At 40.0% G+C, this 25,100-nt stretch overlaps 1 protein-coding gene across 2 annotated transcripts in view; it reads left to right on the top strand.

Annotated features, from left to right (window-relative positions):
* LOC135936202 (lachesin-like) overlaps window positions 1-25,100 on the top strand; it is a 92,517-nt gene that overhangs the window by 62,310 nt on the left and 5,107 nt on the right. For both annotated transcript variants that reach the window (XM_065478944.1, XM_065478943.1), the window contains exons 3-6: window positions 6,392-6,599; window positions 17,275-17,445; window positions 19,871-19,999; window positions 23,313-23,451. In XM_065478944.1, the coding sequence (XP_065335016.1) occupies window positions 6,392-6,599; window positions 17,275-17,445; window positions 19,871-19,999; window positions 23,313-23,451 (647 nt within the window). The remainder of the gene's footprint in view (window positions 1-6,391; window positions 6,600-17,274; window positions 17,446-19,870; window positions 20,000-23,312; window positions 23,452-25,100) is intronic.

Below are 25,100 nucleotides of genomic sequence, written 5' to 3'. Positions count from 1 at the left end.
CTATATTTATCGTCCAGCCGCAGCTGACCGCAAACAAGGCGATAATAACGCTCGGATTATTGTCCTTCAGCGAATTCCAGAGTTTGCGCGCCCCAGTTGGCTCTACAAAGATTTGCCGATGGATTTTGAACTTTGAACAAACACGTGGGCCTTACTTTCCTCGTCAGGATGATTTAGCCTCGAATGACTCATAACATTTTTCGGCAACTCGAAAAAATTAATTTTTTTCTATTTTTGACAAACAATTTTAATTTATATGATGGATCCAGTTAGTTTTCAATTTCATAATTAGGTTCAATTTTGTTTTATGTGTGGGCCAGCAGAGCAACTTTACTCCATGTCACACAAAAATTTACAAAACAAATCAGATTTCCAATCAACATTATCTGTTTGCATTTTACCTCCCATTTTTGTTTCCTCGATATTTGTATTGGCACTGTATATTCTCTCTCTCTCTCTCTCTCTCTCTCTCTCTCTCAACTGGATCATTTTTCAATTTTGAAATGATTGTACATGACATTTAAAGTCAACTAAGCAATCTAAAAAGCAAAAAACAGCAAAACATAATCAAAGCGATGAGTGAAAATTTAGATACTGTGGGGTCGTGGAGTCGTGACAGAAATGCGTCTTTCTCATTGAAGTAATTTTAGTAATAATCTTTATTTAAGTTTCGTGGTATTTGTAGTAAGGTTAAGATCAGAAATCAGGACCCGTATGTAGTGCGGGTCTGATATGAAATAGTTTTATGGAATTTTCTCGCCCGAAATCTCATCCTAGCCGGAGAGAGAACATTTTATTCGGGACTGCTTCGGTGCGAGTCTGATTGTGCAGTGGGGGTGAAGTTGCAGTAAGGGTGCACTGCTTGTCGCACACCTTTATACTGCCACCTGGCGAGGCGTGTTTAATGCAAACTAGTTACTAGGACAGTAGTGGCGAGAAGGCGCCACAATACAATCATAGATGTTGAACAAGTGAAGTTGAACCATTAGAGCATATCAGCCCCCATACGTTTCACAGCATGTTTTAATCGAACATTACAATAATTCATATTTTCCATATCAATTCATATCATGTTCCTGTATAGTAAGCAAAACAAACAATGTTTGCGTCAAAAATCCATTAGCGTGCAAGTGTATATTCATAATCGCGGGACATATTTCGGGTCGTAAAATGGGCGACAGGGAGTCGTCTGTTGTCATCAATTCATTATTAGGCGCTTCCATTAGCTCTCGCACTGAAGCAGCGATGACGCCTGAAGCGAAATCCATTTTGCCGACGAGCCTAAATTACCGCCGCCCCAGGCCTTTCGGGAAATGATCTGTGTTGCGTTGAGAGCTGAGAGTGGTGCAGGTGAAATTCCAAATTGCTCTGCTTATGTCACAACCTTTGCGGTCCGCCGCTGAACTACCTCACGGCGCTGATTAAACCAAACGGACAGAGAGTTGATCAGGCACCTGCCTTTAGCATAAAAACTAATATCGGTGAAAGCCTGTGCGCTCTGATCATCATCAATAACGATTTCAAATTAAGTAATTGAATTAATCATGATTTGTAACGTTAAAATCAATCTCGCATAGTACTGGCTTTAATTTAATTTCTATCAAAAATTTTAATTTATTCTCAATATTTTTTGATTACATTTTTCGTCTGAAGGTTAATTATCTTAAGTGCTTTATGGACTTTAAAACAAAAGTGCATTAATTAGTTAAAAAAAAATACCGCATACATATTTGTTATGTGCGATTTTTTCAAATTATTTTGACTTATAAATTATTTCAGTTGGTTTTAAAAATTTAAAAATAAAAAATTATATTAATCGATGTCTGAAAGGTCTGGTTTTATCAAGAGAGCGATGGCATTAAATTTCTGAGGATTTTCGATGGCCCAATTATAACTTGTTACTCGAGAGCAACAAATTTTCATCGCTGGCAAGACTCGGATTTCCAAAGCCACCGACTTTTTATCAGCTATCTGACATGAGAGGGTTTGCCCTTTCCGTCGACTGCCCTTCTTTTGTGTTCGCAGAATAAATGATCCTATACTTTTCCGCGAAATCCAATCAAATGATGGAGCCAACAGAGTAGGAAAAACTCGTGTCCGTCTATCGGATCGAACACATACACGCTCTTGTTGTTGCAAATATGATTGATGCCGCTATCCGCGGAAAGGGTCAGGAACCGGGGAGGAACTTGCTTGTGCAGGAATCGGTCTGACCGTCCTTGACGCGCTGGTTGCTGAGGAAACACCAGAGGGATCAAAGCTGTGCTCACGACAGCAGCTCTATATGTGTGCTGATAATTTTTCATTTTGACTAATAGGCCAGAAGAAGACGGAAATAATTTGTTTGATGGAGTTGTTTGTATAGCTCCAAGTATGTACACATTCCTAAGTTTGATCGTGATATGAGCTTTCCAGAGTGCCTCGCAAAAGATAATTATATTTTCTTTTTAATCATATTAGTTTTTCCTTTGCCAAGCTGATTTTTTATTAATTCCTTAATAAACTATCCTTGATATTATATCAATATAATATTCCCATCATGATTTATTCCCATGTTAGATTGGATAGCCACAAATTCGAAGAAATAATAGTTAAATAGATTAAATAAATGAAGCAAATCTTCATTTAAAAAATATTATTTTTTTAAACACCCAAATAAGAGCATGCCACATGGGAAGGTGTGAAATGTGAATGGATATTAAATATTATATTAAATAAAATGAGTATTTTTGTGTTATAAGAGATATTATTTTATTTTCTTACGCGTATTCAATCACAAACAACGCCAAAAATACCAACGTCAACTAAAGTAAGCACATCCACGCCTTACTTATGAAAAAAGTAAATACGCGAAGAGTTTGAAATCTGTGATAATTATTTTCTGCCAGAACAACGAACAGTTTACATTCTTACCGCATGAATGCCCTATTTGGTTGAAATTTTCTGGAAAACCTTTATCGGCAGCCTGGGCAGATTGATGCTGAATTGCAACGCCTGTCCCGCGGTTAGCTCGGTGAAAAATGGGACAGTCATCACTCACGAGCCGCGTTCACGCCACTATTATGCGTCGTCGTCGAGCGCGTTCTCCCATTCAGATTATCGGTGTTAATTTGCCGTTCATAAATAACTGACGCCACAAAGAGCTTTTGTGCAAAAAACGCGCGATGAAAAATTTTAGAAGCGCGCCTGCGAACGCGATCAGAAACAAGATCATTAATCACGCTGTGTCTCGATATATTTTCAACAAGAATTCGCCGATGTAAAATGAGCCGCAGGAAAAAAGAGAAATGGAGAGAAAAGAGAGCGTGTAGCGAAGGAGGAGAAAGAGAAAAAGCGGACGGTTTGGGTAAAGGCTGATTTTCCCTGCCGATTTTTCCCGTGCAAGCTTATTGAAATTCTATAAGACGCGCGCGGCGGCAGTGCAATTCATCACTGTTCTCCGGCGTTCGTGGGCAGGAGAAAGCGCTCCGGTGAAATATTATTATGAGCACTCGGGCAAAACCTGCCAATTAATGAGCCTCTTGGGCGCAATTATCGAAAATCAATTTCAATATTCGCGGTTATCGCTGCGGAAAATGATTTTCCAATTGAAGCATGCGTTTTGTCGGCGCTGATTATGCGTCGTAAGTTGGAAGATCCTTAAAATTTCACACTTGAATGAGCAAACTTTACTTATTTTTCCTCTTACCCCACGCTAACACGGCACCTTGCTAGCGACTGGAGCTCAATTTGATTATTACATCAATTTAACTTCTCAAATAAGCTAACATCATAGTTATTTTCAACGCGCATCTCATTAGGAAAGGAGACGTATGAAAGAGATATGCCAAATTTTTAACAGAAAAAATCTCTTTTTAATAATATATTGCGTGTATAATGCTGAAAAGAGTTTGCACACACTCTTAGACTTCTGAGGTTGCTATTTTTTCACTTACTATTTTAAAAAAAAGTTGAGAATATGAGAATAAAAACGAAATTTGATTTCTACGATAGGGCTTAAATTCTTGTTGCCATATTATAAACAGCACATAAATTAGGTCTTATTAGAATTAACAAAGGTATCAATAAGTAGTAAATTTTAAACCAAAAAATTCGGCTAGAAAATTTACGTGATTTTCAATCGGTGAACTCCTTTGTTAAACTGGAAATTCATATTAATTTATTTCAAAGAATTTCCCCGTTACAACACCATCGAATAGATCTTAAAGAGAGAAATTGAAATAAAATATGAAGAATATGGACAAGCATTTTTCTTCATTGAATGAAATGCTCGAAACTTCAAATTAAAAATAAAATGGAAGACATTTTAACCCTCGGTTGGTCTTTTTATGACATGATCTGTTCTGTGGTAGCGGAGGTATGCCGTTGGCCGCGCCAGCCTGCGGTGGTGGCTGAGTGCCAGTGGCAAGTATGATTATAAAATTACGCAAGTCACTCATTAAATTTTATTGTTTAAAGTTGATGCAAGTTACAAACTAATCATACAAATTGTATATTTCAAATTTACTTCACATTTCTCGTTTAGAAAAACATGATTTAGCTGCAACTCAAATGAGCTATGGATCACACCTGCTGAGAAGTCAGACTTGCGTGCTGGGATCGAATTCAAGCACAAGAAAGAAAGAAAGCAGGATTGCAGGAGAAAGCTGCCAAACTTGTGAAATTGGTGGCAAAAGATTGGTGCTCAAGATTGATGCACGAATTTTTCACGCCCAGATTGGTGCCCAGAGTGAAATAAGCAAGTTGGAATTCAGCCGTGCGCACCTGAGACCGGCACGGTGGCGTCGGATTAACACGGGAGGCGTCGGCGGCGATATATGTACACACACATATATTTGGTGGAGAATGGAAACGAACAGCAGGCAGCGCAATTTCTCTGCGCCCCTTTGTTTACATTTCTTATTTGGTTTGCTCCGCCTGCATAAATGAGGAGAGCGCGTGGGGCAAATATCCCGCTCCAGTTTCGAAGCAGCTCGCGAAACACATATATATGAGCTCGTGCCAGGTGTCGGATGCTGCCTCCGGATCGCACATACACACACACACTAATTTTATCATTTGCATAGTTATGTTTGTGCACGTGGCGGAGCGAACATAATGTTTCACTTGAACCTTGAGCTCGGTTCAAATTACTTCATTGTCAGTGCGACTTAGTAGGCAAACAGCATGCTTCCAGGGCATGGTTTCACATGTCTTCACCTGTGTTTAGTTTAAAATTATAAATACACACAAACCAACAACCGAATTTAAGAATTGTAATATTTGAAATGTTCATTCAAGTACAAAATTTGGTTTAAAACTTAAGTTTTACACAACAGTGCTAAGGCATTTGGTAAGGCGGATTGTTGCATTCAATCAGTTTCATCGTTTTTCCTTGTCACTTTTGTCCACGGCCGGAATCAATAAGTCGGGCTCTTTTTTGCCGCTCCTATTTGCATTCGGTGCCTGCAGCGTTGCTTTTGAACCGCCACCGACGACGCAGGCAACACAATTTGCCTATTGATTGTGCGGTGGTGCAGCGAGTGCTAGGCGGCGGGCTCTCATTCAACACGCTATTTTGGCTTTTAAACGCCGGCAACGATCGACATTCACACCTTTTATGGCGCGTCAATAGGGCGAGCAGCATCAAAAGCTGCCAGAACTGCACCTTCACCATAGCTTCACTGCGAAATTTATGCATTCGCCCGTCGCACGAACGTGCTTTAAACTTGGAGTTACTGTGTAGTGCACTTAAAAAGCACTCTAAACACTTTTTTGACAAGTCTCCTTGATGGACCGGAACCATTTTTTAAATGCATTTCATCCCACAACGGATTCCGAAGCATGGAAAAACTCATCGTTTTATTCTTCCTTGTCTTGAGTTAGGATAAGTCAGTTTTCCAGAAAATGTCACTTTCTTGTCACTCTTATAATTATTTACGAGAAGAGACAGCAGACAGCACCGCAATTTGAAAAGTGCTGGAATGGCTCATTGGCGTGACAAACTGCGTAAACGCTGACGCTGACAAGGATGATCCGAGCCTGGGAACAATCAATCAACAGAATGGATTTTTGCTAAAGGAAAGTTATTTCGGTAATCACTCTGCAAAATTGAAAGTCGTGTGACGAGCCCTGGCACAGTCACCGCGCGGGTGAAGTTTATTCGACTGTGAGCGCACGTAGCGTCATAACAGCCGTGAAATATTAATAAATAATGTGACGTTTGACGAAACCAGACTCACTGAGGTGTTGGCAAATAGTGAATACGTGTATACTGTGAAGTATAAACATTTTCGTGCGATAAATTGAAATATATGACACATATATTCCTTGTTAGTCGAAGCGATAACAATTGTGGTCATGAAATCATAATATTTACCCTTGTGACCTTTTTCTTTCGTCCTGTCCACAGGTGGGCTGGCTGCGGGCAGAGGACCAGACCATTCTAACCCTGCACAACAAGGTGGTGACGCACAACTCTCGCATCGCGGTCACCCACGATAACCACCGGACGTGGAACCTGCACATCAAGCAGGTCAAGGAGGCAGACAGGGGATGCTACATGTGCCAGATCAACACCAACATCATGAAGAAACAGGTCGGATGCGTCGACGTGCACGGTAAGTTGCGCCGACACACAATTGCGGTTCAATTGCGAATGTGTGTGTTTGGTGGGAAATTTGCTTGCTCTGACTTGCACCGCAGAGGAAATTGCTATCTGTCGCCGGAAAGTGGGTCACACTCTCTCGGCTCTAGGGGGAACAAATCGAAATCACCAGGTTGTGTTGTTGCATCGTTGGTTTTGCGCGAGACTAATTATTACTTGGACGCTTGAGAGTGATCGGGCGATCGGAACTATTAGCTTAGAAACATTTTATTGATACCATACTGCATGTTGCAAGCAGCTATTTTTTTATCTTTTATACAGTATCAAAAAATGCTTATTTAATGCAGTCATATTTGATGGCCCAAAAATTATTCGAAAACAATTAAATAAAAATAATTATATAAATGAAATGAATACAGAAAACTAACAACCATGATAACGCTGTGTTTAAAAAACTTGCTCTAAAATTAAGATTCTGATACTCGAACATAAATTTAAATTTTGGAGGCGACCAATTGAGGTAGTTTTCATGTTGAGCGTTGAGAAAAAATATAACCAGGCTTCATCCTCGTTGTTTCAATTTCGTGTTTGTTTGCATTTGGTCTTTGGAGCAAGCCTCAACTGCCTCATGAATAGGACGTACTTGATGACGTCGAAACTGGTCGAGAATTTAAACGACGGACTTGAAACAACGAGGATGAAGCCTGGTTTTATTTTTTCTCGACATAAATTTAAAAATGTTACTCAATGTTGCACGGGAAAATTTTTCTAGCAATGCTTTTTTAAATTATTATTTCAACATTAAAAAAATCGATAGATTTAAGCAAGAAAAGACTGACTCCATTGTACTTCTGACAATTTTACCCCTGTAAAGAATGTAGCGAGAGCGTAAAATGCAAATTTGCTTGATTTTTTCGGCAAAAAAGTGAGGTGCTAACTCTCTGGATTTATTTTAATGCGAAACAATGCAAATTAGACGTTTGTTCCGAGCAAACGAACCCCGCTCACTGCGCTCTTTTGGTTTGCTTAATGAGGAAACGAAGACAAGTAAATGTAGTGACGTTGGCGCGAAGGACGGAGCGAAGAGGGAGCGACTTTGTGCGCACTAATTAACAAAATTCCGGTGGTCGGTGCGCCATTTTTCGCATTCTTCGTTAAGATTTCGCCCGCTTTGTGGCGAACAAAGGTGTTGAGATGGCGTAATTGCCTCGAGTGGAAGAGCCGCACAATGTTCGCTCCACGTGTTTTATTAATAATTGTTTCCTCCTGTTTTCGCCGGGTGCTATTGACGTGTGTGCGCTCTCTTTGTTTCTAAAATAAACAAGCCAAAAGTGGATAGAAGGAAAAAAGAGTCTTACCAAGCATTGATTGAGTGTATCGAAATAGCGCCTCTTGCAGCTGACACAAACAAAGTTGTAAAACAGAAGTGTCATTGACGTTTCTAGACAAAAACAAAAGCTTGATTTGTAGAGATCTATTTCGGTCATCCTAAAATTTTTCATGCCGTTATTCAATGAGGGCGACCCACCAAACATTCCATTTGGATGGAACCCAAACACGGATTTCCACCTCTGCTGCATCGAGTATAGCAATTCTAATTTAGTCTCTGCAGCACAATTTTTTTCTCTTGCGCACATTTGCATTTTAGTTGAACCGGGTAAAACCTCAATTGATGCGGTTTGCTTTTATGACTTGGACCGTGCGCTCAAACGTGCACGTACGTTTCACAGGGCTGCGGGAAGAATAAACGTTTCGCAACGGTGACTCCACCGTCGAAAATAAACGAACTCGTCGGCCGTCTAGCTCGCTCTCAGTCAGTTCTTCCGCTGCAGTTGGCATATAAAGCTGACGCGGCACAAATTTTTCCAGCATCCAATTTGAGGAGAGCAAGCGGCTCCTTCTCCCAGCTCATTTTCCTGTGAAGTCGAATTCCCACCAAGATTGATCTTAACGAACTGAACTGCTCCGAGTTCTCCTGTGACTTCAAAGCTGACTTTCTTTGACTCGCTCAATGAAAGAGAAAATATTGACATAAACACATCAACGGGCGCACGCCGTGTGCATACAAATTTCATGACGGTTCCGAAGGGTTGACGCTCTGATGACTCAAAGGACTGATTGGTTCAAGATCTATAGAATTAAAAGTGCAGACGTCGAAATGTGCAAATTGGCCCTTTTGATGTGCTGTGTACTTCCTTTTGCTGCGGGTCGTAACTAGGGGAAACACATTTACAGGTAAAGCTTCTCGTTTGAAAGCTTGATGAAGAGAGTCGAGCAAAAAAACAAATGATGCATTGCGAAGTGCCTCTGGAAATATAGCCATTTAATCCACCAAACTCGCTCGGAAACACGAAATGTTGGAAGTTCACCTTCCTCTGCAAAGCCAACAACAGTTTTTGAGCCGAGATAAAACAATATTTATGACGGATGCGAGTGAAAATATACGAGAACCACTTCATCTTGGCGGAACGGGTCCGTTTCTCATCAGTCCGCCGACCTTTTCCGCCTTCCGAATGTGGGCCAGCGCAGTTATTCTTTGGTCCTACACAGGACAAGCGAGTCGTATTTCAAATTCCATTATTGCGGCTGGCGTGCCGACAACAAATTGCGTTACATTACGCAGGGCGTGTGTGTGTGCCCCGGCGCTTATTTGCTCTATTTGTGCCGAGGATTAATCAAATTTCGGCGATTTGTGGCCTTTCCCCTTGGTAACACGTGTGCACCCCGCCGTCGCAATCGAAACTTATTCTCGCCACATTCTGCTGCTCACTTTCCGCTCGGTTGGGGGATCACGTGAATTGCTATTAAATCGAGAGGCGCTCTAGGGACCGCCGAGCATTTTTCTATTCCTCTCAGTTTAGGATTTATTGATACAAAACACGGAAATTGATGATAGTATTATACATTTTTACCATAAAAAGGAATTTTAGTGCCTTGCCCAGCACATTCTGTGGGCTTTGTGCTCACCGGGTCCCAATAAAACCACTGAGCGGATATCATGGGGCCCAAGCGACCGCAGAGGAGCTTGTGTCCAATGTGGTCATCTTCTCGCCATCCCGCACCAAGGTTTTTGATTTGAATGGATCGGGAATTTTCTAAACGGCTGAACTCTGTCCGAAATGGAAATTATCTGAAAAGTATCTTATTCGAAAGCAGAAATGGAATTTGTCAAAAAAAAAATTTTGTGCGGAAATGAAATTGTTCGAAAATTTGAATGGTTCCACACTCAAACTGCTGACGATTCATAGGCATGAATTCATAAAAAACACGATATTTAATTAAGTACATTTTAAAATCACCATATGAATTTTTAGAGTCAGTGAGAACCAGTGCACTGGCTTATGCTCTAAATCTGAAGACCTTATGTAGTATGGTAAAAGGACAATTAGAATGAGAAGAGTCTATATTAAAAAATAATATCGACTTAAACAAAAATAAAATACTTTCTGAATCTGAATCTTATTTAGGACTAGTCCACCGCGTGATTAACGAAATAACTTGATGAAGGTTTTCTGGAACGGACATGCAATCCTGCGAGTGAAGCTCTCTTGATCAGCCTAAAGAAGCAACAAGCCACAAGCCACAAGCTCCACGAACCTGATTCTGACTTAAGTTGAACTCATTGGCTTTTGATTGACATTTGAAAAGGCTAATTCATATTTGGATAGGCTACAACATATTTGATGATTTTTCTCTTTGACATCAACTGATTTTGTAGTGAGAGGAAATAAATAAGTCTCAAAAGCAACACCTTATATAGCACTCAATTATATTTTCTATGTCAATTTCTGATATGAATAATGAATTCATTTGGACAATTCCGTTTCGGATAAACTCCAATCATTCGGACAATTTCCGATTCGTTGGGACTAATTCCAGATTCCTGAATTTTGAAAAATTTATTTTCGGACAAATTACGCATCACCCCCTGAGAATGCCTTAAGAACAGGCTGGTTATATTTTAACAAACCAATTCATTTCGATTTGGTACATTGGGATGTTAGAGAAAAAAGTCATTTATTGAGATGTGTTGAAATGGCAACAACTTCTATTGCAATAAACAATTTAATTTAATTAAGTGAAGAAACCAACACCAATTTAAAGATCATTTCTCAAGTGTTAGAGAATAAAGCCGAATCTTTAATGAGCTCTTAATGAAAGTTTCTATATTTCTTTCTAACTGAGTTCTTGTTTGTATTATAAAACAGAGCTTACAGGGAAAAATATAATATATATTCTCGTACATTCCGTCCAAGAATATTAGCAATAAAATCTTCTACAGCTATATTGCTCACAGAAAAATGCTCCATTGTTATTTCAACGCGCACAAACTCAGTTTGGTTACGTGAACGAGGAAGTAAGTTACAATATGCACAAGACAAACTTTTCACAACCATGATGATCAAATTAAGTTTGTTCAACTAATAATGACGGAGTATCGCTGCAGGGACAGGAAAAGACAGAGAACCTCTGTTTAATAAATTTTAAATAAGGGAAAAGAAAAAACGAAATAGTTAAAAAAATCGTGATATTTTTACTAAAATCTTTGTATTAGTTTTTATTCTCACAAGATAATAAGAGTAACTGATTATCTTGAACTATTTATAATAGAATGTTAGTGATGCATAAAATATCGCTAAAACTTAATTATTTTCTAATAAGTCTCCAAGATCGTTGCTATCTGGTGTGAATTTATCTTCTAATCGATTTGCCGCAAAGGAAAGACGATAATTTCAAAATATTGGACGTCTATCGCATCCTTTCATTGCCATTGGCAAACGCGAGTTTATTTTTGCTCTCGTCTAAGGGTCTTTGGAAAGTGGGCACTTGGGCGTTTATGCGCAGAAAATAAGGGTGAGAGGGAATGAGGGGACTCCTGCAGCAGCAATAAAAAGGCAATTGACAATAATGGAGATAGTAATATAATCAAATCGCATAAAAAGGATTGGCGAAACAAAAGCGGAACTGGTCCAAGAAGCATCCCTCCGCTCCCCTTCCCTTTTATGGGATGTATGTACATATGTTTCCGCGTGTGTTATTTGCCTGCTTCTTGCATGTGCGTGGCAATTTGTAAGGCAAATAGAGAAGGAAGGGTTGTTGCGGTCAGAGAGGCCGCCACGGAACCGTGCAATTTTGCTACGGCAAAAAATGACCGCGGGAGGACCTCATATATGTTCGCGTAAACGAAAACGCGACGGCACACTTGAATCTGCGGGCAAGAAATGGTGTTCTGCGCGCTACAATTTACTTTTGTACATGATAGATCTCAGCGCATGAGAAAATTTCCTTTTTCTCCATTGCAATGCCGGGTATAATTTTCACTGCTTTCCTCACTCTCACAAGTAGAAAATTATTTAATAAAAATCTCTCTCGATATTGCGTTTTCCTGCTATCTTATATTAAATTTATAAAAAAATTACGGCTATTATCAACAGTAGCGAGGCAATGTTGACTTTGAATTTGATATATCAAGCACGCAAACAGCGATGCACAATTCATGCAATTAACTCATTGCTTCAAGCTGCTGACCTGAGCCGAGAGTGCAAATTATATGCAGCGGGTGGACGCTGCGCACACACATCCACGTTTACTGTCGGCGAGCTGCTACTTAATGCCATAACTCCGGATTATGAAATAAAAAGTGTCGTGCCAGCTGCCGGCATTTATATGTGTGTCCCTGCAGCGCTTGCAAAGCTGTTTAATCCTTTGAAGTCACACACGCCCCTGCATATTCATACAACGAGAGACAAATTAATTTCACCGTCGGAAGAGGTAATAAAACTTTGTATACTTGCAGGAAAATCAATTGTTTTAACTATATGGCCGGCGGGAAATATAGAAAGGAGAAAAGCTGCAGCTCATCGTTTATTCCGCCGTGCACTTGTTTTCTGAGTGAACGAGCTGAATTTCTCATGAGAAACAGCCTCGGTGAAACAGTGAGAACGAAAGAACGAGAGAGGCTGCATTCCTCGTGCGCAAATCCAGCCGCACCACGGATTTCTTGAGCGTGAAATCTTTTCACACATTCCGCGAGAGTGAGAAGATGTTTTTTCCCTGCAGAGACGAGAGCAGGAGGAGTGAAAATCGACACCGGCGCACACGCCGTGCCGTGAAATTTTACACAGGGAGTGTGACAGAAGGGTTGAGAAAGATGTCAGTGAAATTAAGTTTCCTTCAAGCGTTATTGAATTATTTAGGTGGCTCACGTCTGCCGCTTGAAAGCGCTTTTGTCGTATTCGTGCGCGAGTGAATTTTCACAAATTTTAATCCAACTGGGGCACCAGCTTCCTAGTTCAAAGCAGCAGTCTCTCTTTCTTTGTCTTTATATCAAGCTGGTGCAGAAGAAAAAAATTCAGCAGTGAATTTTATTAATTTTTTTAATTTCCTTCTTCAAATCCATACTATAATTGGAAGGGATGTTGTACAAGGATCCTTGCTTTCCAAAGGAAGTTGAAGACATGATTGCTGGATATTGGCAGAAACTCTGTATAAAGTACTCAAGTTCTAGTTTTGTTACAAGCATATTAAAAAAAACATAAAATTTTAAACTGTTAATTAATTGAATGATTTTTTGCGTTGTTAAATCACATTGAGATTCAGTGTATAAAAATTTGTGAATTGCGCGTCACTTTGCACGAAAAAGACTCCTTAACTCAATTGATATTCATATAGAGAATCGAGTAATACTTATGAACCGTTTGTAGTTTCAAAAGAATCCATCGCATCATAAAGCGTGTCTGCCTTCAAATTGGCCACGTTGCTGTTTATCGTAGTAAACACAGGGTCCAATTTGCGACGCGTCGTAAATTTGCCTATGCCATGTGCACAAACAAGGCAACACGCAATTTTTCGTCCATTTTTTGCCTACTCGCGAGCGCGACACACTAAACAAAAGCGAACGGGAGAGCTGAGTCGTCGTAATCTGGCAGGCGGATTTTCTTTTGGCAAACGTTGTTTTTCCATTATATTTGATTCCAAATCGAGTGTGTGTTGCTGTTTTGTTTCCCCGGCAGTCGCGCAAAGACACACAATTTAGGAAACAGAGCGTGCTGGAAAAATGGCACTGGCGTTGGCGGACGAATAAAGAAAAATAGTTTATATTGACAGAAGTGACATAAAAAACAGAACCCCTTCTCAAAAAGAGTGCTTCATGCTCTGCGTCGGCTTGTTTTCCCCAAAGAGAATGTTCTCTGTGTGTGAGAGTGCAGCAGCTTCTCCCTCGACGTCTCCTTTTTGCTCCTATATAAATGTGTATTATGGTTTATCATTGCGATTCGCTTGCTTTCTTCTTTCTTTTTCGTGTGGAGGCGGCAGACCGACTCGCAAAGCTGCTTTTTGTAATAAATACCAAAATTGGCTGTCTCCCTTTTCAGCAGAAAGAGGCAGTCATTCGTAGAATCCGGCATAAAATAATCATAAAAGTGCCATGCCAGAAGCCAAAAAGTGTGTGTTCGCGGCGGCATTTTGCGGCCGCCCAATGCTATTAGTTTCTTAAGTGCCTCCAGCATAAATTATGCGCAGCAAATCGCACATGCCTCATTTTATCTGCAAAATAAAAAATATACGCCCTATTCAGGCTTGTGGAGATAGAGACGATGAAAAGTCAGCGATTTATTGTGCTTCATTCGCAATTTTTCATAAATTTCCGGGATGATTAGTGTTTTGCCAATTCAAGGGATTTCCACGTTGAAAAGTGTACACTACCATTTTGATACTCTATAGGTAACCAATCAAAAAATGTTATTTTCGTTGAAAAATTTTAACAGCAGTAAAAAACAAATTGTCGATCAAAAGTTCAAGATTATGCAATGGATTTTTTTCTTCATGCAAAGTTCAAGGTTTTCTGTTTTTGATTTCATTGAAACGGAGGGAGAGTGCATTTTGTGATATACTTTCCTCTTCCACTTGTAATTGCGAAACAAACGTGATCCATAATAGATAATTATAGTTCTCGTCCATGGCAGACCCCTCCGCACTAAAACACTCCTGCGCCCCCGCGCCCCTGCCCCGTCAAAAGTACAACTTCTTGTAATTGCAACACACTCGAGCAGTAGGGAAGCAAACTTTGAGTTACACAGAAACATAAACAATAGTGTTCAAATACTAATTGGCATGCGATACGCGCGCACACACATGCACTTTCTCAGCCAAGACATGGATCGGGCAGTGGGTCGTGGGATCGGAGACATCTGCGCGATGATACAGCTTATCTTCATGCATCCATCTGAGCAGCAGTTATTAGCGCTTTTAACAACGCACGCGCCGTCTAGCCCTCGCTGATAAGGAGGGAATTCGCCTCCGTAATTGCTTCCTCTAAATCAGCATCCCCAGCGCTGCAGGCAGACACAAACTCTGAAATGGGCGAGACACGGGAAACGTAATGACCGCCGGGGATGCAGTGGCTGCAGGGGAGGTCGACTCATGATTGGCCGACACGTCGTAATTTATTTATTACATTATTTGGAGAGGATTTTGGTCACCCCCTCGGGTGAATTGTGCTAGAGAGGAGACGCGTCAACGTGGAAATTCTCAGACGCCTCCTGTTTGTAAGGAACGTTGTAGAATTACACCATGCTCTTTGTCTGCAATTATTCCGAGTAATGCCGAGGCTAACATTAACCACCAATTTTAAGTAAAATAATGGACTCCAGCTGATTTACCATTTAAGGGTGAAAATACACCAGTTGATTACCATAAAAAATGTACGTATTAATTCAGTGAATTAAATTGAATTAAATTCGACTTCATTGGAATTCGTAATTTTAGATATTTCCCCGATTATTCCTGTAAAACAAAAGACATAATCACAGTAAATATGTTTAAATTGAACTTTATTATGAAAAATGTATTGTACGCGAAGTGCTTCAGCAATATGTATCATATTTTACACATTTTATAAAGATTTATCTTAATGAAGCTTCTCATATTAGATGAACGATATTCACGTTCTCTGCAACTGAAAAAAAGCCTATAGTTTTTAAATCCAGACAGTTAACTATGCAACACGTAGAAAGACTTGTAAAACTGACTTTGCAAGTACAGCGAAGAAGTCCTAGAAAAAAATCAGCAAGAAAATTAGAAAGTTCAAGTTAAGTGTACAAGACATCATGTATAAATTTGGTCCTCCATGTATGTAGTCTTTTTGGTCGTTGGTTTATCATCTATAAGTAAGTTATAAATCAAAACCTTTTATTCATATAGATCAGGAAAAATCCTCACGTTTCTAATGTTAAATTCAGTTTCCCATTGTAATTTCAAATTCAACTCTCCTGTAATCACCGTTAAGAAGTGCATATAAATATAATTTGACCATTTGAGTTTCGAGGCATACATGGTCAAAATACACATTTTTTAACTTTTGAATCCATGATTTCTAGATTATCGTTATATAAGACGCACATAAACGCTGAGCCAGTATGCAACCCCAAAAATAAATGGAATTGAAATAAAGATTTTTTTGAGTGAATTAATTTTAGGCTTTTGTTTGTATTTTCGTTAAGAGATATTTTGCGCAATGCTTTTGCGAAAATCTACCGATTATTCAGATCTTATCTAAACCAATACATACTATGATATTATTAAACAAACTGCAAAGGATAAACGCTTTGGAATACAAACAGAGAAATCATCAAAACGAGTATTTTCAAAATAAAACTTGAAATTTCATATATGTTAACACGAAAAATTTGTTCAGCTTTCAAGACATTAATTAAGCAGAGGTCGGACAAGAGTGCAAATTGAAAAGCCCTTGCCACGCGTATGCATGCAGCTCGGCGGCCGCAGGCGTGTACATTCATATGTGTGTGCGAATGTGCTGAGTTAATTGCGTTTCATAGTTTACACCCCTTTAAAGCAGTCCATTTGCCCTTTGCGGCGGCGGCACGCAGTGGAATTATTGTAGCTGAAGATTGCGCCAATGGCCGAGTGGGCCTCACACGTTATGATAATTACTTTTTGTTGCCATCAGCAGCCTCTGCCAGAGCAAAAATAAACAAAGTCTGGTCTGGCTGGGTCGTAAAAGCGCGCGCGGCCGTTGTCGTGAGGGGCGCCCAGGGGTCGCATCATCCCCTGCAGTTGCACCCCTCCCGTGTGCAGTAACTACAGCAGCGAGTGTTGTTTCACTCGTACGCACCTGCGTTTCCGAGTGGAAGTCGTGCAAAATGTATCCGCGAGAAGCAACAGCCAGGGGCAAATTAATTCCGACGCGGTTAATTATGCTGAGATTAATTAAGTGTCTCTTATGACGAAAAGTCGTGTTTAATTATGCAAGGCCGCTTACGCCGCTGGGCGTCGGGTGTTTTTGTGTACAACTTGCTTAGTTGTTAAGGCGAATAGCGTCTTGAATTAAGAAGTTTACTCGTGAGTTGGGCAAAGCACACTTTTCTGCTGATCTAAAAACGGCTTGTTTGCGTGTTTACTTCAAATTAAGGATTTGCGTCGTTTTTTATAACGGCTCTAAATTAGCTGAATAAAGTGGAAAAGTTAAGGATCGATCAGGTTTTGATTAAAAATACAAATAATATAAAAACAAACAGGCGAGACAAACTTATTCAGTGACTGCATCTAAATATAGTGTGAGTGTGAAAAAAATCCTAGCAACATTTTCGCTGATTAAATTTCCGCATTTGTTTACTGCTCTCAAACCAAATAGAGGTATACCTATGCAATTGATTGGTGTCTTGTTGCAGTTCCTCCCGACATCCTGTATGACGAAACGAGTGTAGATCAAGCTGTGCAAGAAGGAGAAAATGCAACCTTGGTCTGCAGAGCAACAGGTCATCCACCACCTAGAATTACCTGGAGGAGAGAGGATGGTGATCCAATATTGATACGGAAAGGCTTGAGAGAAATTATGAAAGGTAACATAAAGCATTTTTCACTCCTACTTTCTACCAAACCTGCAAAATTCTAAAACAATGGTTTTAAATTAAAAAAAGGAAATCATCCCTGAAAAGAAAAACCCCATTATAAAAGTTATACGTCCAACACACCATGTTATTTAAAAATTCCCCTAAATATCTACCTCTAATTTTAAGCACTTTGAATTCTTCAGCAGCGCCAGTCACGCTTTCAGGTGACAGCAAAATGAGTAAAAAAGAAAATACGTGCGCGCTGGTGGAGACATAAAAGGGGCATAGCACTGAAGCCCGACAAGCAATAATCGGAAACCCGATCAATTATTTAATTAAAGACGCGTGCGTTGGTGCGGAAAAAGCAATATTGGAGAAAGTCCCCTGCTGTGAAAATTAAAGGGTAGTTCACGTCAGCGCAAAGCCTCACACCGCCGATGTGGTGCTGCCAAAAGCCGTTTTCGGAGCTCTTTAATTGCAGTTGGAAGCGAGTAAAATGCAATTGTGTGCTTGAATCTACGCTGCTTTAATGGCCGTATTATTATTCATAAGTGAAAAAATAAGCCCAGTGGAGCGCAAGAGAGAGGACGCGCGCCATTTGGTATGCATGGCGGCGAGCGCGGATTTTTGTTCCGCGTGTGCTGCTCACTCTCTCGCTGGATAAACTCCTGGGTCTCCCGCATGATCCCAAAAAATCATTGTAGTCATAATTTCCCTGAAGCATAACATAATATACATGCGTAAGTGATTAAACAAAACTTTTAAAAATGTAAAATATATAACATAAATGACGGTAATAGCAACGAGGGTTAAGTCACCGTGGAATATCCAATCTCGAGTATTGTCGTCATTGAAAAATATTTCATGATCAATATGAACATAATAAAATTGTTTTCTCCTTTAATCAAGTTAAATAATTTATTTTTCATCTACCAAAATTACTGCGTACAAATATTGAAAATTAGTGCTTCCATTCATTAAAAAATAGAATCTGGTTGGTAATTTTTCCTTTTACAAACAATTTTAGACTCAAATTCAAACAGAAGAACGCCACAATGATAATAAATGGGTGAGACACAATCCTTTGCAGTCATTTCGCGTATCAGAGGATTATTTTGCAGCGTTTCTTGGCGACCGGATAAACTAGCTGGCGAACGCAATTTGCATTTCATGCACCTCGCTCGCCTCTCTCACTCGTTTTTCGCCCTCTCTCCGTCTCCCTTGCTCTTGAGTGCAACAAACACCGTACTTTTGCTGCCATGCACGTGCATAATGTGTGAAATTAAACGCCGCGCGTTCGCTTTTACGATATTACGAGACCATCTGGACGCTTTCCAGGCCGTGCATGTATAATATGCGCGGCCTTGCTCTTTTTCCCCTCTACCCTTGATTAAATGTTTGCTAATTAACGGCTTTGTATGCATACGCGCCGGGATTTTTCCCCTAATTCCCTACAACCTTCTCACACACATAGCTTTCGGCTCATGCCATTAATTTTCAATGTTATTACGTTCTACTCCAAATTTGGTTCATTTCTAACATTTATTAATGAATATTTAAAATGATCTGGACGCTCACGTACGAAAAATGTTTGGTTGAATTGGTTAAATTTATGAATTTTTTTAAATTTTGCTCCTCCAAATAATATTTTTTATAAAGATCGGTGGCACTTGAATTTTAAGGGAAGGAACTGTATACTATCAAATCAAATTTGGCTTGTATGTAATTTAAATATATTTTTAAATAGAAAACTCCGGTTATTATTACATTTTATTCTTTACAGTTAAAAAAAGGGAATTAGTTTTCAGAATCGTTGCACTTAGAGCTGATAAATTTCATTCCAAGTTCCATCGCGCCTCTTTGAGATCTCCTTCTATCTGCTATTATATTTTTAAATTGAAATCCTCTACATTTTGCAACGGAGCAGAAGGAAGCGATTATCCTTATCCAGATGCTCCAAGCTGTCGGTGAGAGCTAACCAAACGAACGTTTTAATAACTGCAGAAAGGGCGCATTAAGTGAGTGAGTCGAGTCTCGAAGCAAGAGCAGTTCTGACTGAGTCTTGAGGCTACAGCAGATTTCACTCTTGAATAATGGATGCTTTATTGAATCTCAGCTCAGAGGCGCGTCTATGTTAAAAATCCCAAAAGTTGGCGTAGGCCAAACCAATAAGACAAATGGAATTTTCTTTTTATTATTATTCCAGCAACCGGGGGGTATAAATTGGATAAAAATTTCCGTCGGCGCCGCGTGGTTATGCTACAGAAAACGGGGCCGCGGGAATTAGACTTTCAAATAAATCTTTTCCGCACCACTGCCTCCGTATTCCTTCTTTCCCTCCCGAGGCGGAAAATTCACTCTATCTGCTCTCGCGGTCACTCGGCCGAGGAATAATACAGAATTGATATCACGCCGAGGTCATTTGTTGTTTTAGTGGACACATATAACGGCAGCCTGATGCACTTCTGGCGGCTGGATCGCAGGCAGATGGGAGCTTTCCTCTGTATCGCCTCCAACGACGTCCCCCCCGCCGTCAGCAAAAGAATCATCCTCAACGTCAACTGTGAGTACTTCTTCTCGTTCCATTTCTTCTACCCTTATTTCTTTCGTCAATTTTTTATCAGGGGAAAATATCTTGGTCTACTTTTACATCACTTTGAACACCACATATCGTGGCGATATAGACTGGCAATTTGAGGACTAGAGTTTTTTGTCAGACTTTGAACAGACACCACCGTATGAGTGATGAGAATTGAGATTATAAAATCTTTTATAACATAAACAATATAAAACCTTAAATAAACAAAAACATAACAGTTGATTTGGTGAGAGTATAGCTCATATTTTTAAATAATGGCTAGTATTCTATTTACCTTATTATTTTTATATTTTAACTTATCAAAAATGAGATTTCCTTCTCAAGGGCAATTAAGGGAATTTTGAATAATATTTAAACTACCTCAAACCGTTATAGGTTCTTCTTTGATAGTCTCTGCTGTCTTAACTAAGCGCAATTTTTACGCATTTTTATGAATCGAGTAGACCAGAGGTCACAGAAAAATCAAACTTGTGCAGTTGCAAGAAACCAAATTTATTAATTAATTAATTAATTTCGTTTATTAAACACCTATCTATTAAACCAAATTTATGGGACTGATTTAGTGGATTCTTTGGGTATTTCTACTGTGCTATATCGCTTCACTTTCAAAACGAGTAACTCTGAAAGCGAAAGCTTTCAAATATTTAAAATTAAGTTATAAAAATTAAATATCTGCATACAAAGTCGTGATCGTTAAACGTTTGTATTACGATTTAAATATTACAGAAGAAAATAAATACAAATGTGTAATTTCATATTTTTAGAAGTGGAGGAATATTCGTTGAAGACGGTTCTCATTCACTGGAAATCGATTAAGTTGCTGTAAAATTGCATTACTGATCGTTTAAAGGTTGTCATGCGACGTTGCTGCCACCCTCACGTGGAAGCTTGGGTGAGAGTGGGCGGGAGTCTGGAATTGCTGTCTCGCGGGCTGCGCAAATATTTCTTCCTTTCTTTCGCTCTTCTTTCGTGTTCTCCTCTTGCACGTGCACGTTTCAAATGCTGGAATTGCTTCTACTCTAATGGGATCCTGCATCACAATTCGCCGTAAATTGCTTTGAATACTTTTACCTGGCGCGCCTGAATAATAAAAGATAAAGAGAGAGCACAGGTACATACAACCTCCCTCTCGTGTGCACAACGCTTTCACTATTATGGCCAGCAATGTAATTAAACGAGCACGATTTGTATGCAGATGGGAAACGAGCAAAAAAGTACAATCTAGGCAATTGTACCTTGAATAATGAATGCCACCCGTTTTGTTTCTTGAAGCACAAAAAAACGAATTAAATTTGATTTTTTGGAAACTGTATGAACACAACCAGTTTAATAATAATAAAAAATGGCCAAGAAATATGCTAAGATATATTCTTTAAAGATGCGATCAGCAATGATGAGTTTATATCGTTTTACACCTCGACTTTGGAAATAATATTAGGTGTCAGGTCTACAGGGACCGCTTTGACGGAGCGAGATAAAGCGACGTGGCATAAATGAGCCATCGAGAAGGCCCATGTCGGGCTCGTAAAGTTGCGCGCAAAATCAATTTATGCCTCCCCTACGCTGAGCCGAACTTGCGAAATTTACAACGTATATAACTAGACACTGGCTGACGACAACGCTGTTTGCTCTCGGTAAATATTTGGCCAAGATCTGATCGGCTGCCACCGCCGGCGTGCAGTATATGAAGTCTCGCTCATTATTCTTACCACCGAACCAAGCAGCGAATAAATTGCGGCCGGCCTTTTGTTCTTTTTGAGCCGCTTTTTCATCCCACGTCCCTTATCGCACACCGATCTTGGGAAAAAGAAGTAAAAAGAGCCGGACGGCAGAAAATATATCATAAAGTGTTTTAGGAGAGCAAGCACGCGCTCCCTTTTTCATATCAACCGGATTTGGCTGCTTTATTTGCGGCTCATTCCCAGCTACTTTGCCCTGATAAATAGATGCTGGTGGCCCGATAAAATATATGGTCCCATTTGGCGCGTATGTGCGTCGCAGTCTAAATACGCTGCGCCCTATTTTATGATAATAAAATGATAGCTTTGTGGCGGAATGTGTTTTGCTAATTGTTTCCACTAAAATCCATGCAAGTATTAAGCGTTCCTAAAATATAAAATATTTTAAATAACAATGCAGGAAAGGCGCGATAGAGTATACTCTAAAATATTCAGATTGACGACTAGAATGGAATAATCTTTCCAGCTTAGTGAATCCAAAAAATGTGTCCGTGATGAACAAAATGCAAATTTTCGCAAAGCCGTGCTGAACGCGAAGCGCGCGTAGCTGGAGATCTCTACGACCAGCGTGTAATTAATTTAAAACCCGCCTGTGTAAAATGTCAGCGAAAAGAGAGTACGCGGTGAAATAAAATCGTGTGTGTGTGTCGGTCCGGTGTGCAATTGAAGCTTAATAATGAAGTGAATGCATAATTAGAGCTCATTTGACTGCTCTGGCGCGGCGACAGCGCCCGCTATGAATATTAAGCCACGAGAGAAGCCTTGCTTCGGTGATTCTCCGCCGAGAGGAAAAAAGCAGCTGGCGCGCAAATGGACTGTTTCAATCAAAGCTCCCCTCTGATGATAAAGGAACAATGCAGTCAATACACGTTACTGGTGCTCTATCTGCTTCGTGCAGTACATTTCGACGGGCGCTGCACTTTGTGGCCACATTTAATTAGAATGAGCTCACAGCCCGCAGCTATACGTGGAAAATAATGAGAAGCCAGCCGAGAGGAGAGAGAGCCTTGACATTGCTTTGCCTTCTCTCTCAACTAAAATTTTGTGCTTCTCGCCAGTTAATTAATTAATCATTCATTTGTAAACGTCTCTGAGTGACTGTAGTTGATATAATCAAAACGCCCCCTCGCAATTACCGCTCTACCTCATCAAGAACATTTGCTAGTTGCCGTGATTAATTATAAAATTATTTGTGTCCGCAAAATAAACAAACTGTCGGAAGCCTGCGATTTTTTGCTTTTTAGTTGAGTATAGCCTGAGATATATATATGGATAAAACAGCAAGTAGTGTATGTGCTTGTGGCACTAAACAAAACCACTAGATTTGATTAACAATTTCACAATTATGACAACCTGAAATGCCTCTGCCATCATTGGCATCAATCTACCAATAGCCTTTTTAGCTCAATGTGTTCCGATAAATGATAACATTATAATTTACAATAAGATATTTTCACATGAGTTTGAATTAAAAATTGTCTCTAAAATTCCTTAAACGAAACCAGTATCAATTTTTCACCCGTCGGCTTGTGTTTCAGTTTCACCTGTCGTAAAAGTGCCAAATCAGCTACTGGGTGCGCCACTTGGAACTGACGTGCAGCTCGAGTGCTACGTGGAAGCCTTTCCCAACACTATTAACTACTGGGTTAAGAACAGAGGTGAAATGCTGCTCAACGGGTAAGCTTTTGAATATTTCTCATTTTACTTTTCAAGCGTCGTAAACTTTTGACTGTATTTCATTTGATTTTTTTCACTGCGGAACCTTTTTGTCCATTTGTTTGCTGGGAACAATAAAAAAAGGGGGAAGAGCAGAAATTAGGCAAAATTTTGCTCTTTCATGCGCACGCCGGATGAAATACAAGCCGCGGACACGACGAGTGCTTTTTTCCAGCGGTATTCGCACGCTCGAAACAAAAGGCATTGTTTGCCGGTTAAGCCGGCGCAAACAAACGCGCGTCGTTTATTCGAGCGCTGTTGAAATTAGCTTTTCCTCTGCTATAGAGAGGCAAAAAAACTGTCAAATGGTGTATCTCTCACAAGTATACCTGAGATCACGTAAAAATGGTTCAAACATCGACCTGTTTTGCGGTTGCCATCCCGTCGAGACCAATTAAACGCGGCTTATTGCCCAAGTCTACGTATATGAATGAGCAATTTTCTTTAATTCCTCGATGAATTCCGCATTTTGTTTCGCACGAGCCTAAAAGCCGGGTTAATTTGCCGCTTGCAAAAAGTTCCAGCCCCCGTGAGAACGCTAAGTTGCTTTTGGCCCTCGCGGGAAATAATAAATGAAGTAGATTAAAATATTTAGCCACGGTGCAAAAAGCGCAAAAAGCAGTCTGAATGTTACAAAGAGGGCTTGCGCGCACACGTGCGAGGAAGTCTGCTTTTTGTGCAGCTAAATTAATGACCATCGTATTATAATTACCGCCCGGCCGCCGGCACGTACCTAGCGGCTGCATTATTATTGCTTTATTCAATCACGGCCGGCCCGCTGGCTGGCCTCTCGTAATAATAATTCTCTTGTCACCAGCTTTTCTTGTGGCCCTTAATTACGCCCATTCATCATAGACCGGCATCCGTTGGACCTCTCCTCGCAAATAACGGCCAGGAATGTTTCTAATAAAATTCTCTGCCTCCCTTTTCGTTCGCCCCCGTTGCTCTGAGTGACGCTTTTTCGACCTTCCTTCGTCGGCAAATGATTTCCCTGGTAATTCCTGAAAGAGAATGAGTGAAACACAAGAATGCGAGCATCGCACGAATCGGTTGGCAGATTAATGAAAACAGGGTTCTCCTTTTGCTAAATGAATTACATTTCCGTGGGAATCTTAAATGAAGGATGAACATTGGTCAGCCAAAAAGATGTTTTACTGCGTATTATCACATTTTTTCTTTGATTACAAAATTCTGGAATGGATTATATTTGTTTTAGGTTTCATTATTTAAAAAATTTCAGCCAAATTTGAAATCACTCACATGCTGGTGGTTTAAATCTAAATAATAAAATGGATTCATTACACATTGATATTTTATAATAGATAATACAAAGTATTTTGTTCTATCATGTCTATATCATATATTTTAGAACAATTATATACATGGGGTTTGAAATCCATCTAGCTGCTCGCATTTATATTTCACAGCCTCGAATCGCAATAAAACATGTCAGATGGGTTTAAAATACTGCGGCAGCGAGTGCGGCAGTAAAAAGCAGCGGTTGTCGGGGCACCGGCAAGCGGAAAAAGTGCCGAAAGAGCAACATTTACTCAATGGACGCAGTGGCGGGTGCAAACGCCTGCAACTCGAGTGCAGCCGCTTTTTGCCGT

This window comes from Cloeon dipterum, chromosome 2, assembly GCF_949628265.1.
Source record: "Cloeon dipterum chromosome 2, ieCloDipt1.1, whole genome shotgun sequence".
Classification (NCBI taxonomy): domain Eukaryota; kingdom Metazoa; phylum Arthropoda; class Insecta; order Ephemeroptera; family Baetidae; genus Cloeon; species Cloeon dipterum.
This window is presented reverse-complemented; position numbering and strand designations above follow the sequence as displayed.